The 15,630-nt window shown below is 37.8% G+C and overlaps 1 protein-coding gene across 1 annotated transcript; it reads left to right on the forward strand.

Annotated features, from left to right (window-relative positions):
* Positions 1–1,217: 1,217 nt before the first annotated feature.
* LOC119775709 (TLE family member 5-like) lies at positions 1,218–11,755 on the forward strand. Its single transcript, XM_038273781.1, has 7 exons — positions 1,218–1,578; positions 8,014–8,111; positions 8,790–8,853; positions 8,982–9,026; positions 9,115–9,177; positions 10,024–10,098; positions 10,781–11,755. Exons 1-7 carry the CDS (start codon positions 1,552–1,554, stop codon positions 11,018–11,020), a joined length of 612 nt encoding a protein of 203 aa, XP_038129709.1. The 5' UTR covers positions 1,218–1,551; the 3' UTR covers positions 11,021–11,755.
* Positions 11,756–15,630: the final 3,875 nt, after the last annotated feature.

Below are 15,630 nucleotides of genomic sequence, written 5' to 3' on the forward strand. Positions count from 1 at the left end.
CTTTGTCCAGGGGTTCCATGGTGGCCCCCATGTCCCCAAGCCCAGATGGGCTCCATCTAGGCTTTCTTGGTTTCTCCAACAACAGGGACCCAACCTCAGGATTCCAAGCTCTATGCCCTAACCACTAGGCTGCCACTACCCTTGTGGCAGAAACCATACTTATTTTAACATTTTACATTTTGGTCAAAAACACAATGAAATAGGAATAAATGAGTTTTTTATATTATGGGACACACAAAAACAGGTCAAAGGTACATCATTTGTTTTTTTTAAGTAATCCACAAGGCCTCATATTTATTACAGCACAACATCACGTCTTCAACTGTTTCATCTACCCCACAATATTCACATTTACCATCCCCATGTTAGATAAACAGAGTACTGTTTAATCCAGTGTGACCAAATCTCAATCAAGAAATTATTGTTTCTTCTCTTCTTGTTCTTCCTGTTTTCTTTTGAATTTTATAAAACCAATGCCCTTTTTTTCCTTTCTCCCATTCGTTTTGCCATTTATCCTTCATTTTCTGCTTAATTAACATTTTAACTTCCGATTTACTAAAACTAAAAATTAAATCCACTGATACATTTCTAATAGCTTATTTTGCTGCCTGATCTACCTGCTCATTTCCTTTAACTCCACAATGTGCTGGTATCCATACAAAATGTATTATTAAACCCATATTTTTACTATATAGTGTCTGTTGAATTTCTATTAAAATATCTGGCCTGCTTTCTGAGTGATTATACAGCAAACTAATTAAGGAATATGAACAAACAACTGATCTTAATGGCTTATCTTCTTCAACCCATTAAATAACTAATAATATTTTAATCATTTCTTCTGTATAAAGTGAAAGTCCATCACTTATTCTTTTTTTAGTTTTAACATTGAATTCTGGTATTATGAAAGCTACTCCTATTTGATTTGTTATATTTTTAGAAGCATCTATATACATTTTAACATAACTATGATAATTATTAATATATTCCTGTACTACATATGAGTTTAATATGAATTCCTTATCCTTTCTTCTTTGCAACAAAGTAAAATCTACACTAACATCTGGAATCATCTATAGTTGTATAACTGATAATGGAACTGTTTGGTTTATATTTTGTCAGCCTGGCCCTGCCTAGTGCGGCCATGTTTAATATATTGACTGGCCACATGGGGCGCCCGCGCGCGCCACCGCTGCTCGGTTTGTGTTCCGGGTGATGTCCGTTCCTCCCATCAAGGCGGTCGCTGGGGGGGGAGCTCGTGTGTCAACATCCAGGGTTTTCCCCAGGGAGGCGTAGCATTAATACCTGATGTTGCCTTGAAACAGTCTTTTCTCAAACGGTAGCAGCTTTCTGTACTACAAAAAGCAGTAGAAGACGCACACCTTCACGCGCCGCTTTGACGTTAGCTAATGTTATTTCAAAGGATGACGGTGTACAAAGTGCCAGCAGCCTCTCCGGTAATTTAATAAGATCTGGGGGACGTGCTAGCTTAGCTAGCTGGCCTTGTAGTTTGGGCGAGACCAGGGAAACGCTGCGAAACGCTCTGCTGACATGATGTTTCCTCAATCCAGGCACACGGTGAGTAACCCCAGCCCGGGTGAACTTGTCCCGGGGAGGAAACGAAGCTAAGCTATGCTAACGTTAGCTAGCAGCCGATAGCGGATACCATGAGCCCTGTAGGTAGCTGTCAGCTGGCTGCCACAAAGCCAGACCTCTGGCTGGATTAGTTTAACAAGGTTTAAAACATATAATCACCAATATTAACGCATTATTATACTTTTTATTTTCAAATGCTAACTTTTAGCTTTAGCTAGCATTGCTGAAACAGCTAACCTAATATAGATAGGTGTGTTGCTTATTTCAGTGTTTAAAAAAATACTTTAAGCGGGGATATGTATTATTTGCACATTAAAAAAAAACCCACAAACATTTGTTTTGTAACATTTACGCACACATATGCCTCATTTGACTGGATATTTTTGCCTGAGGACAAATATTCCGTGTCCTTTTGTCTGAGCTCTATAAGTATCTTGTGCTGCAGCTTTGACTAAGCTGTAAAAACAAAGTAATGTATGATTTGCAACAAACAAAATAGCTCTGCTGCGAAACTAAAGTATGTGCACTGACCGTTCCTCAGCATTTGGTCGTCTAAAAAAATAAATATAACTTACAAACAAGGAAGGTAAGAGGTTTCAAATCCAAGAAAATGTTCGAGATTTGAAGATATTCTGTACTTTTGATAGCACAGGGATTAAAAGTGAAAAATAATTAGACATAAATATGTTTTTGTGTACAATGTCCCTCAACATAATCACAGTTACTAGTTAAATGAGTGGTCAAATAAAAACCTCAAACATAACACAATCTTTTTAAAAGGTTGGTTGATGTATTTTATGTCAAATAATCCAGCAATCTAAAATTAATAACAGCAAAAGTATGTATGAAAAAACATTTTATTTTTAACACTATGCCAGAATACTATGTTATTCTGATGCAGCTTTTAAGTATCAATACTTTTTGAAGTATTGATACCTACAAACCTGGTAAGAAGTGTATAATTTCGCAGCAAAAAATTGGTAATAATCGGGGATATAGATTGGTTCAGGACGTAAGGGTTACTCCTTTTTTTTAATATTATATTAGATTAGGATTATTCTGATACATTTTAATGACACCTTACCTTGCAAACAACGTGAAGTTGTGAATTCACAGATCTGTGACAGTACATCTTGCCAGGAGCCAGCAGATGCTTATGGCTTGATATAGAAATGTTTCGAACAAATGAAATGCAGGGACGTGCTGGATCAGAAAATTAACAAATGAGACTAAATACCAGAGCACCATTCGCCAAAAGTCGACTAAATATGGCGGTATATAGTGGGAGCCAAGCGTAAAAAAAAAAAAAAGAGCCTGCGTTTTGAAAGGGGCTGGCTTATTTATGACGATGATGCTAAGCTTATGAGCTGCTCATCGGCAGCAAAACAGAACAGAGAAATATTTGCTGGCTGTCAATCTATGAAACTGGAGAGCATCTGTGATTACCAGGGTTTCCGCAGGTCATTAAAAGTCATTATATTATTATTTTTAAAATTAAGGTTTAATTTGGCATCACAATTAATTAAATGTGATTATTTAGGCATTTAAAATGCTTTAATAAAAAAGTGGTGAACTCAACCCCATGACGGCGCTCACTGCCCTGCTCTCATCTCGTGCTACTAGATAGAACTGAGGTCTTGTCAAACAGCAGCACCGCAGGGTGAGAGAGGCGCGATGATCGCTGAAATTTAAACGAGCTCAACCTTTCTATGAAGTCAAAACATGGCAGCCGACTGGTTGTAGGTGAAGCTTTTTTCAATTAAAATGGATTACAGAGAAAAATAATGTTAACAAAGCTAGAAATAAGGAATGCTCTCAAAAGGTTTTTAGGTGGCTTTAAAAAAAAAAAAAAACATTTTAATTTAGTCAAGAAGGACTGTTAATCGTCCTCACTTACCTCCAGCACAGACCCCAGACTGTCACTGCCCAGCATCGCTGCTTTCTGTGGGAATAGATTTACGAATCAGAGCTGCATCTGATAAACTAAGGTGGACTCTTTTTTTTTTTTTTTTCAGTGCTTTTGGAGCTTTTCCAAAAAGTTGATGGTCTCCCCTAAGCAATTCAAAAGTTGCTCATAGAGAACAAGGTCCGAATCAAAGGGTCTTGGAGGCTGGTAATTTACTTAATATTAAACAATCATTTCAGCCACTAAATAAGGTAAACATGCCCACTGTTACATTCAATGCCAACACAGGAAGGATGTGATGTTATGTAATAACTTTATATCAGGAAGGAGCGCAGCACTAACGTCTGCTGGGATGGTGACGCCATCAGCCATAATGAAAAATGATTCTATCCTAAAAATCAAACAACAGCTTTGCCTGCTGAAATAAAGTAGCACTGAAAAGCAGGCTTGATCATTTTGATTACATTTAGAGCTTAATGGGGGTTAATTGACCTCTGGGTGACCTAGAAAATAATCTTAAATATCTCTGAAACAACAGTAGCACACATGATCTTAATTTTTTTTATTTGTTTTTATTTTTTTTAACAAATGATCAATTTTTCATAAATGCTCAAACCTGCAATAATGAAGCAGTAACCATTCAGTCTGTTTGCTGAGTTTTTTTTTTTCACGATGGTGGGGTGTCAGCTTCATGCAGATGAAGCGAACAGGTGTTTACATACTGACACGGTCCAGGATGTAAACGCTTACCGTAAAATCTCTAATATTGGCCTGTATTTCATTAGCAGCCGGGTCTCTAATAATGGCCTGTCTGGCTGTCGGTGGAGGTAAATACTGGCCATACTCTTATACAGGCCGGGGCTATTATTAGAACCAACAATGTTTCTTGGCAGTCCTCAACAATTTGTGATAGTAAAAGAGTACCACAGGGGGGCAATGTTTGCTAACGAATCCAACCATTAGCATGGGAAGTCCCATCCTTAGCGCAGACAGTGCCACAGACAGGAAGCCGGCTTGTTTTGTTTTTATGACCAAAATTGCGGAAAATACTTGTAAAGTTTGACCAGCTAGAAGAGCGAGGTGTGCGAGAACGCTGAGACCCTTTTCCCACCTGGAACTCCACTCTTTTTCGTCGTCATGTCCCTCCGTTGTCAGACTACTCGCCCCCACTTCCTCATCCCCTCGGCCATATCTAGACCCACAGGGTATAGCACGGACCACGCTTCAATATTGAGCATAAATCAAAAATGTCTGCGTCAAGCTCACTGCGACACACTGCTGCAGGAGTATAACCAGTCCTTACACAATCGTTCTGATCTGAAAGACACATGTGATTACCGGTACAGTAGGGCTGGTGGTAACCAGGCAACGTTAAAATGACAGAATTTCGTTTGCCTTTGTTGTTCTGAATTTCCCTTGAAATATATATATGATACTGTTAGCCTACTTCCACTTAGCCTGCCTCAAATAAAATTTCGCTGTGATGGTAGAACAGTTTGCATAAATTTTTTATTTTTTTTTTACTTTGTTTCGCAAGTCCATTCTGTCTTTTTTTTTCGTATTGCCGTGCAGAAAAATTGCAGCTGCTGGAAGATGTCTGAATAATGTTCTGTATACCGTTATAGTAACTGTACTTTTTCAATAAGTGAACCTAGTATTTTATAGGTTCAAAGAGACACAAAACCTCGGTCCACTGGTAGTCTGTTTTGATTAAATAGAAATAGAGGCCTGCCTCTAATTCTGGCCTCCTTCGAATAATGGCCTGGAGCAAGATGCGCCTGAGTGAAATGAAGGCCCCGGCCAATATTAGAGGATTTACTGTATTCTTAAATGCACAGCTGTGAACACTCCGCCGTGTTCGCAGAAATCACTGCTGACACCGCGTCCGGTCCGAATGCCCCAGAAGAAAGGCTACGCTTTTATTTATTTACAATGTAATCAATGAAATAGATTGCTGTTTTTTGAATAGTTTTATTTATGCCCACTTTATCAAATAAATGTATTTTGCATTTGAACTTTTTTGAATGAAATTTAATGAAATCCTGCAACCTTATTTAATAAAACTACATTACCTTTTACTTTAACTTAATTTGCATTTAACATAATGCCTTAGTGAAACGTGTTTCTTACAAATATGAGAGAAAATTATTAAAAAAAAAATTCCGGCAGGTAAAAATATGCTTGGCCAGTGAGTCAAAAAGTAAATTTCAGACCCCGCGGATGTGTATAACACTAATGTGAATGGAAGGCTATACAAAAACAAACATGGCTGCGCTGGCTTTACTTGGAATAACCTCTATTTCTTTTATCCATAATTTTAATGTATCAGACTTTCAAAGTCATGTACCCATTTCTTTAAAGCCAAATATTGTATACATGGGCTGATTTTAGGAATCTTTTAAGATTGATTTGATTTTCTTTCCATCCACTCATTTTTTCTTTTCTTTTTTGTAATATATATATATATATATATATATATATATATATATATCAATTTGTCTGTCTGTCCTGCTCTTGTAGAGCCCGACCGATATGGGATTTTTAAGGCTGATATCGATAAAGAGGGCTTTAAAAAAAAACTGATATCCGATATATATCTGCCAGAATATAAAAGAAAAAACTGAACCTGGACATACACAGGATATGCACCGTCCAACTATAGTCCAACTCAAATTCTCATAACCAAAAATATGATTAAAGACAAAGAAATAGAATTAAAATTAGCAACTTTAATTTGAGCAGTGTCAACATAAGACTATAAATACAATCACATTTTTTTTGGTTCTGATTTAGATATTGCCTCACATTTGTTCTGTTTTTTTGCCTTATTGGTGCTGGAGCCCTGACTAACTTTAACACTGCATCCAACACCTGTTACATCGTTCATGAAGGGGCTCCACACCTTGGGTCCCTTTCAGGAAAGAAGTTTAACAAACTTAGATCCAGATTTGCATCTCTAAATTGATCTAGCCTAAAGTCGTGAACTCTGAGTTTTCTGTTTCACAACGGCTGCTATGAATTAACTCAATCACCTCTAAGTAGGTCCACTCAGGGTTGAACATGTACGAAAGAAGTTTGAAAAGCCATTATCAGTTGAGTCCCGATTCGACGAGTCAGCGTGGCAACAAGAAGTGCCTGTTTTACCCAACTAGAAAAAGAGATTTTAAATTGCTTCTTTTAAATTTGTTTATTTCACAAAGAGCTAAAATTGACTCTGAGCTAATATGTTTGCCAAAACTAGTGCATATAAAACTATCCTTCATGCGACCTAACAGCGTGTCTCCAGGAGGACATTTGTGGATATGGGGCACCCAAGTGTAGTTTTACAAAATCGAAGCTTACCATGGAGTTTACTGTTCTTCTCCCTCTTCGTCCACCTCCATGCTTATGCTAGCAGCAGCTATGTGAGCGTTTGTGTTTGAGGAAAGGTGTGGTGCATAGAGTTTACTGAGGGGAGGGCCGACACACAGCAGCTCAGCGCTCAGGAAGAGAGGCAGAGGAGCAGAGTCGGCGCTGACCGAAGGTTCTTTCAGCTCTTTGCTGCAAAAATAGAATTTTTATATTGGCCACATTTTCACTGATGTCGCTGATGCTAAATTGGTCTGATAAATTGGCCCGGCGATTAATCGGTCGGACTCTAGTCTCCTGACACCTTGTCCACTGCACTAATCCATGTTTTTGTCCTCTATTATTGTTTCTGTCAGTCAGTGTGTTTCTCTTTTTGTTCACTGTCCATCTTTATGATCAGTCATGTTGTATTTTGCCTGTGTGCCTCTTCATGTCCACTCATCTTTTGTCCACTTGCCCGTTATTAATTGATCCATTTGTCAATGTGGACCTTTGTCCCACTCCCTCATTAGAACACCTCTAATTGTACCATAGAGCAAGAAAATGGTGGTAAATTTGTCCACCATCTCAACCCCAACAATCAACACATTTCTTCCATTTTGGTTGGAGAGTCTTTAGCCTTTGGGTCACTGAATGTTTCCTTCCTCTCATTCCAATCCCATAATCCAGCAAAAAAACTCCTGGCTCTTGTGCCACTTGTTTAGACAGTAATGAGGTTAAGGGAAAAGGATAAATGCTGGATTACAGCTTTGCAGGATGGTTTAAATGTCTGTTTATATGTAGCTTCTAGATACTTCACACAAATGGAGGGCTCTGGCCCATTTGCTTTCGTTTCCTCAAAAGGAGGGGTTGTCTCTGAGCAGATGTTATGAGTCGATGGGATGTGTTTTAGCTGTTAGCTACGTGCTATAAATCTTATGCCGTTCCCTAGATACACAATCCAAAATGGAGGTCGATTCAGCACTGACCCTCAGTTAATTTTAAAGGTCAAGATGCAGTTTTTAAACCTACTCAAAATTTAATTAACCAAGGATGTCTCTATCTCTTTCCCTGCTGGTTTTGCCTGTCAGATTGGAAGTCACATATGATGCATTTAGTATGTGAAGCGGTTACATAATTAATTTCTAAATACAATGCATGCACCTTGTTCTGTTTTCCCAAAGGCGTCATCTCAGTCCGGCCAAGCTCTGAAGTTCACCACCTCTGACTCCTGTGACCGAATCAAAGATGAGTTCCAGTTCCTGCAAGCACAGTATCACAGGTAAACACACGCACACTGTAATTTTGTCAATTTTAGCTCAGTAAAGTCCTAATTTTTAACATAGTGAGACCTTTGCAGGCCTGCATTTATTCCCCAGCGGAATGTGTATTGCAGTAGAAAAATGCTCCTCATGTTCAACAACATTTTACAAAGTTATACATTTGAACACTGATAAATTCACATCCCAGGCAGATTAAGATTTGGTGCTTTTTACCAACATGTTTGGACGTTTTAGAGCGAATCTGAGTAGAAGATGACTGTTTTCACACTCAAAAGACGTGGGGTTTATCGCTAAAAATAAGTGATCAATATACTGATAACATGCTCTGCAAGGATAAAAAGGGTGGGATTTATGAAACGCTAATATAATATAAAATAAATAGTAATCTAACCTCTTGGTGAAAGGAATATATCAATATAAATCTGCCTATAATTATTACAATATGACCATTTTTAGGATATTTATCTTTTAAAAACAGTATTTCATCATTTTGATAACGTACTTAACATGTTTTAAATAGACCCACAGTTTTCCTTGTTTTTTAATTACAGATTTTTGAAAAATAAATTTGAGTAAAATTGTGTTTTTTTTTTTTTTTATCTTTTTGGTCATGAGATGCAGAGTAAAAGCAGGGCTTTGTGTCTGTGGTCTAAAATTCATATAATGTTTCCATCCAGTTTGAAGTTGGAGTGTGATAAGCTGGCCTCAGAGAAGTCAGAGATGCAGCGTCACTACATCATGGTGAGTTTGCAAAATCTTCTCTCTAATTGTTCAGCTCCATGTAATTACCGATGCTTACTTAGAAGTTGTTCATAAAGGGGATTTGAGTTGATTTTACTTCTTGTCTTTGTCAAATTGTTTTGTTACAGTATTATGAAATGTCCTATGGGCTCAACATTGAAATGCACAAACAGGTACGTCAATGTCTTTTAGAAGAAACCCTTTTGATATCAGGCTGTTAGTGTTTCCTTGTTCTGACTATATGTAATGTTTTCTTTTCAGGCTGAAATAGTGAAGAGACTGAATGGGATCTGTGCTCAGGTGCTGCCTTACCTTTCCCAGGAGGTAAGATACCTTCATGTGTTTTTAAACAAGTTCGACCAACCCTTCAAGTTTTCATACCTCTCTAACTAGTATTCTGCATTTTTTCCCCAAACAAGGAGTTGATTTTTCTGTAAAATACTCTGATAAACTCTGAGCTTGAACTGGATTTCAGCCACCATATTCGCTCCTATTATCAGGCATTTGTAGATAGATTGAGTAAGACAGAGCCAGCCAATGACTGACGCCAAACTCGAGGCTGAATTAAAGAGGCAGATGCATGCGCTGCGGCACTCTGCTTGGAGGTGGCCGCCTGCTTGAGCTGCACTTTAGAGGAAAACTATCTTTCCTTTTATGAGTTAAGTTTTAATTGTTCAAAGGTGAGATTGCTTATTCAGGCGACCCTAACACACCTATGCCGTTGATTTGATTAACCTTGATTGCTGCTCTATCTATATGTCTAGAGTCACTCAGCTAGAAGGTGAACCTTTTCTTCTTTTGCTGCCTTGCAATTGTCTTATATTTATCTCCATGTCCTAAATTTGTGACTAGCTTTTCTCTTAGATAAGGGAGGGGGGTGCTTTTTCTTTCTGCACACATTTTGGCCAAAAACTTTGATTTTGGCTTCATTTGACAAGAAAAGTTCCTCATTTATCTCAGCCGAATAGAAGCGTCCCCACACCATAATGCTTCTACAGCCATATTGTAATTTTACCATAAACTACGGATATAAATATTCTCCATTTGATAGATTTTCTTCAAACACCATTAAAAGGCAGGGAAAAAAATCAGATTTTTGTTTTTTAATGTTTCTACTTGTCAACATTTCTGCCTTTTTGTATATATGATATTGATGTTTCCCCTTTTCAGCACCAACAGCAAGTCATGGGCGCCATAGAGAGAGCCAAGCAGGTCACACCTCCTGAGATGAACTCCATCATACGGGTGAGCAAACCTGGTGACTTTTAACCCCTGCTGTGATTCAGATGTTGCTGGGAGCCATTCAGGCTTGTTGCAGAAATATGATCTGCTGTCATCCAATCCACCTTATGAAAGATCCAAGCAACTTTCTGGATGTTCTCTTCACAGACATGTATTACTTTTTTTGCTCCATGTAAGGGAACTATTATAACATTAGTAGGTAATCAGTTGCTATGATGTTAGTAGCATTTTGTGCAAGATTATTGTATAGAAAGATTTCTGCCAAACATTTTGCCAAACTATACTGTCCAAAATTAATAAGACAAATGGAGGGATAAGCTGTTTAAAATGCCTTAACTTAATTAAACCTTTATTGCAGAAGCACAATTTTTACTGAAGGCAGAAACCAACCCTAAGAGTACATTTGAGCCTCTGTTGCTACACATTTAGATTTATGTTCTACTAAATAAATTTTGTTTATTAGAAGTTTTCTCCATTGAATAAATGATTTAGTAAAAAAACTGCCAAAATCTGGATTTACTTGAAGGCTTTTTAGAGGTTTTGTTAGTTAGGGTTCTGTTTCTTTTTTTTTTTATCTTGGTCTAGAATGAGTGATTAAAACACCAATTGATGGCTGCTAAAAATGTATCGCTCAATTTAATGATTTTTTTGGACTCACCTTCTTGTTCTGTTTGTTCGTTTGCAGCAACAGCTGCAGGTGCAGCACCTGTCCCAGCTCCAGGGCCTGACCCTGCCCGTGACCCCGCTGCCCCTGGGCCTCACCCCCCCCTCCCTGCCTGCGGTCTCCTCCAGCTCAGGCCTGCTCTCCCTCTCCTCCATCCTGGCCAACTACTCTCACAGCCAGCCGCAGGCAGGGAAGGAGGACAAGGCCAGAGACGGTGCAGAGAGAGCGCCCAGGGGAGACGATGGCGACAAGTCAGACTAGTGAAGGCTCACAGAGGTCATTGGGCTGAGGGTAGTGGGAGCTAGTATGTTGGGGTTGGGGGGTGTAAGTGTTTAAAAGGAAAACTGACTGTAAACGGGGGTTGATGCACGACTGACTGCTGAGCGTTGTAGAGAACTACGCAGAAATGATAATGATGAGGATTCTGAAACGCTTAAAATGAGAGCTAAAGTCTGTGTGGTTTAGTGGTCAATGGCTCGGTTCAGACCTCAGAAGTTCAATAGTTTCTTTGTGTGTGATCAGTTGTTATTAGCCCTAACGGATATAAATGTTGTTGCTTTTGCAGGGAGGGCTGACTGAGCAGCTGGCCTTCTTCACTGTTTGTTTGCCATGTCTCCTGTAGTCACACAGCAACAATAAGCAGGTTTAAAATCACCCTGGATCTTTATATCATTTGCTTTCCTTCTTTGTAGGTAACAGAGGCACCGCTATCAGTTTATCTCCAATAAACTCTCCCACCTGTTCCCTCGGATATGGCTTTAAAGTATGAAATAATCTTTTTTGAAGTGTAATGCTCATCCCAAACAAGCAACAAATTGATCCAACATGGAGCTGGTGTCCCTTCAGTTATTACACTGGATGAACTCTGTTTTTGAGCTGAGTCCTTTCGAGATGAGTTTAACGTCATTTTATTTTCAGGACCAGACTGAAGAGTTTTTTTTTTCTTTTCTCTTGATTGTTCAATCCAGCTTTCTGATAGCTTGGAAAATGCAGCATTTACGGCCTGTAGCTCCCAGAACTCTGAAATCCATGTGATTCAGCTTTCTTTCAGTTCATTATTTTAACTTACTCTAAACTTAATCGTCTTCAATGTTCACCAGCTTTTTGTAATCCAGGAGCTGCTTCTTTTCCACCTTTAACTGACATCATTTTTGATTGATTGGAGGTGAAGGAAAGGTGACAGACGGGAACTGTTTGCTTTTTAAATATTCTCTCGTTATAGAACGCCGACATAAAGCAGTAGCTATAATCAAAGCAACTAAAAACACCTCAGATACCAGAATACTCTCATGTTTTCCTCTCCTTTTGGGCTTCAGATCCTTCTTCAAATAGATTTTCGGTGAGTTGTATGCATGCTGCATCAATTCTCGTTCCGTGTTGGTTTCCGTGTTCAGGGGAATCGAGCTGCTGCCGTATTAGATTGATTTTTATACCTTGGGGTAAAATGGTGTTTGCTTCTGTAAAGATTTCTTTTTCTTTGTTTGCACTTCAATGTTTCACATGATCAAAGAAGTTTAATTCTAGAAAAAAAATTGTTGGAAAAAAATTTGTGCAGCTCTTATTTATTAAGCGGGTAAAAAGTTTCCAAACCAACCTGCCTGCTTGTGCCATCAATGGTTGCCATAAATGACTGGGAATCTTTGGATAGTTTTCAGGACAAAACAATCAAATTCGTGTCCAGATTCTGCATAGGCCTCTCAAAAATCATTATTTTGGTTTGTTTGGCTATGAAGTTGTACCAGACCATCATCAGCTGTTCCTTCTCATTCTCTACCCCCCAACCCCCCCCCCCCCCCCCAATTAGTCTTAATGTGAGGCTTCGGTTTCAAGCCATCAACAGGTTTATCTGAGAAACCCTAACCAGATCAGCGGTCTCAAACTCCAGTCCTGCATCTTGCACTGTCTAGACACATCTATGCTTCAACCCACTTGACTCCAACATGACCTACTTGGTAGAGTTCTGCACTGCCAGATTGCTGCTAGTGAAATATTTTAACCATTTGATTCAGGGATGTAGGGAAAAGGTCACATCTAAAAGTTGCAGGCTTTGAGGTTTAGTGTTTGAGACCACCGTCTGAATGCCTGATGTTAAAAGATTATTTTATGGTTAATGTTGCTGTGGTTCACCAGAGTCTCAGTCTTAGTAAGTCCTGAGGCTTCATTTGTATTTGAGTCTTCATGTGGCCATGATTTCTCAACAGGGGTAGCTATGCTGTCAAAGGGGCAGGTTGGTTTGGCTTAATTTACAATTTGAAGTAGAAAAACTTTCTTATTATTATCTCTTAAACGAATTTAGGATTGTGTTTTACAACAAAAGGAGAGAAACGTGACATTTGCAAATTCAAATCAATGTAAATAGTCTATCATGGTTGGACTTTTAGTTTTTAGGCAGCAGAGGGCAGCATTGCTCTCTTTTTGTGGCTGATTTGTGATTGCTTCACCCCCTTTACTTTGATTACTAAGCCCTCGAATTAGCATTAAAAACTCTTTATCTTAATTTGAAGCACTTAAGTATCAGTACAGTTAAGCTTTTCCTCTGTATGAAGACGGTAAAAGGTTTCCTTCTTTTCTTTTAAAATTCTTTACTTCAAAACATCTTCAAGCTCGCTCTCCTAAAACTGTTTGGCAAAACTCTGACATGTGAATAGTTTGTGCATTTGTTTTGCTGTGAAGGGCCAATTTGTATACATACGAATATATCAATATACATATTTTTTAAAGCATTTTTGTATGTTTCAAAGCTGCTTTTTAATGTGTGTGTATATAAAAGACCTTGGTGTCGTGTGTGTATGTGCGCGCATTACATGCCTAAAGGCACAATGTTGTATAACATGATTTGGGGTTTTTTTTCTGGTTGATTTTCTTCTTATCATCTTGTAACATTAATTCTAGTTTTCTAAATGTTTTTTCTTTTTCTTTCTGTGCAAAAAAACTACACAAAAACAACCCTGTTAAATGTCTTTGAGACACATTTTAAGACACCTGGGACAAAAAAAAAATGTAAGCAAGCAGCTTGTACTTAAGAATGAATCAACCTTTTAGCAGTAAGGAAGCTTCTCTGGTGCCTTACAAATAAAAGATGTGATTAAGAGTGGCCATGTGTGTTGTTAATCATTTACTACCCATGCCAAGGATAAAAACAAAACGGTTCGGCTTCCAGGTTTATCGGAAGTGCTGGTTTGTAGATCTTTACTGAAAGTTATTTTTCCAGAAACTTTTTATAATTTGTCCGTTATGTCCCTTTCCTCCCTTGTTAACATGTCTCTTCCTTATTTCTTTCCTTCACTTTTTACTTCAAAACCATCAATGGAGAGAAACTGACTGACCTGCAAAAAAAAAAAAAAAAAAAGATTTACAGAAATTAAAACAAATCTTTTTTTTTTTTATTATCATTTAGAAGTTACAATTCAACTATCCTAGTGAAAGGGTTTTTTTTTTTAAAAGGAGAAAAAGCCCGAAGTTCTAAATGTGTTCCTCTATGCATTATAAAAATCTGGAAACTCTGTAAAATCCTTTAGGTTGTGTTAAAAATACAGCAGTCTGATAAAGATTTTTTGCAATATATATAATATATATATATACACACGCACACAGTGTTTTCATGAGCAGCTTTTCCCTCCACTTAAGCATATTTAGATAGAAACTGTTTCAATTCATACCACGTTAACATGTAACAGTCATTAAAGTAACTAAATGTGCTTAAGTAGATGCAAAAGATGCATGAAGCATTTTTTTTCAGATCAAATACACCGAATTGTTTTGAGTATTGTAGTGTCATCTAGTGGTCTGAACTATCAAAACAATGTGATAGGGCTGGGTCATATGGCTTAAAAAAAGAGAATTCCTACTGAATTTGATTTACCTTTTTTTTTTCCTTAAGTTTCATAACAAAAATGACTAATTGCTTTCAGAAATTAGCTTTAATTTCAATCATCCCCTCTACATTTCAAGGGTAGTGAAATTGAAACTGTAAAACATGTTTAAGTAAATTTAGAAATCATTTTGCCACAAAAAATGACTTTGCTGTAATTTTAAATTAATCCAGGTGGAGAGGGGTTTAGAGTTTTATTTTTATTTATGAGATATTAGACCAAGATAAAAAAATAACTTCTGACAAAAAAAAAAAAAAAAAAAATCAATAGTTCTTAATATAAGCTGTCATGACATTTTCAGACACAGATGCAAGTAAAGTATAGAGCGGCCTTCTTTACTGATAGAACTTTCCAGATTCTGCTCTTTTGTGGTCTACTGTGTATAAATGGGATTTAGCCTCATAAATGAAAACATGCTTTCAAAGGTGGTTCATAGCTACCTGGGTTTGATTTATGTCATATTTTCTTTTACATTCTGGTTAACTGGCCCAAACTGGGATGAGAACCACATCCAATCAAAATAGAATCCAATTGAAAATCAAAAAAAGAACCAATTACTGCTGACAATCAGTTAAAACCTGTTTGAGGTAAATGGAGTACGTCCAACACGTCTGTAATAATAAAATTCCTTCTAACACAGAAGGATTATGCTTCTAAAAGGAGGAAAAAACATTATTCACAGCTTTCTGTTGAGCTGCGTGTCTGATGTGGCAAGGCTGGCCCATTCCACTGTTAGGAATCTCACAACTGTTAGCAGCAGGTCCAGACATGAACCCTGCGTCACGTTCTGAATGAAACAGCAGAGAAGAACAACTGAAGTATTTCCTACATGAAAGTCGATGTTATGAAATTTATTCCATCTTCCTGCTGGAAGTGGAACACGGGAGGAATTGGAGTTGGGTGAAGCCTCACAGTAGCTAATATGGGGTGGAGGTTTAAAGAATGAGCATAGGATCAAAAATGCAAAGCAAAATACATATAAATGTGCTTCAAAAAGGG

This window comes from Cyprinodon tularosa, unplaced genomic scaffold, assembly GCF_016077235.1.
Source record: "Cyprinodon tularosa strain WSP-4 unplaced genomic scaffold, ASM1607723v1 ctg120, whole genome shotgun sequence".
In the NCBI taxonomy this organism is placed as follows: domain Eukaryota; kingdom Metazoa; phylum Chordata; class Actinopteri; order Cyprinodontiformes; family Cyprinodontidae; genus Cyprinodon; species Cyprinodon tularosa.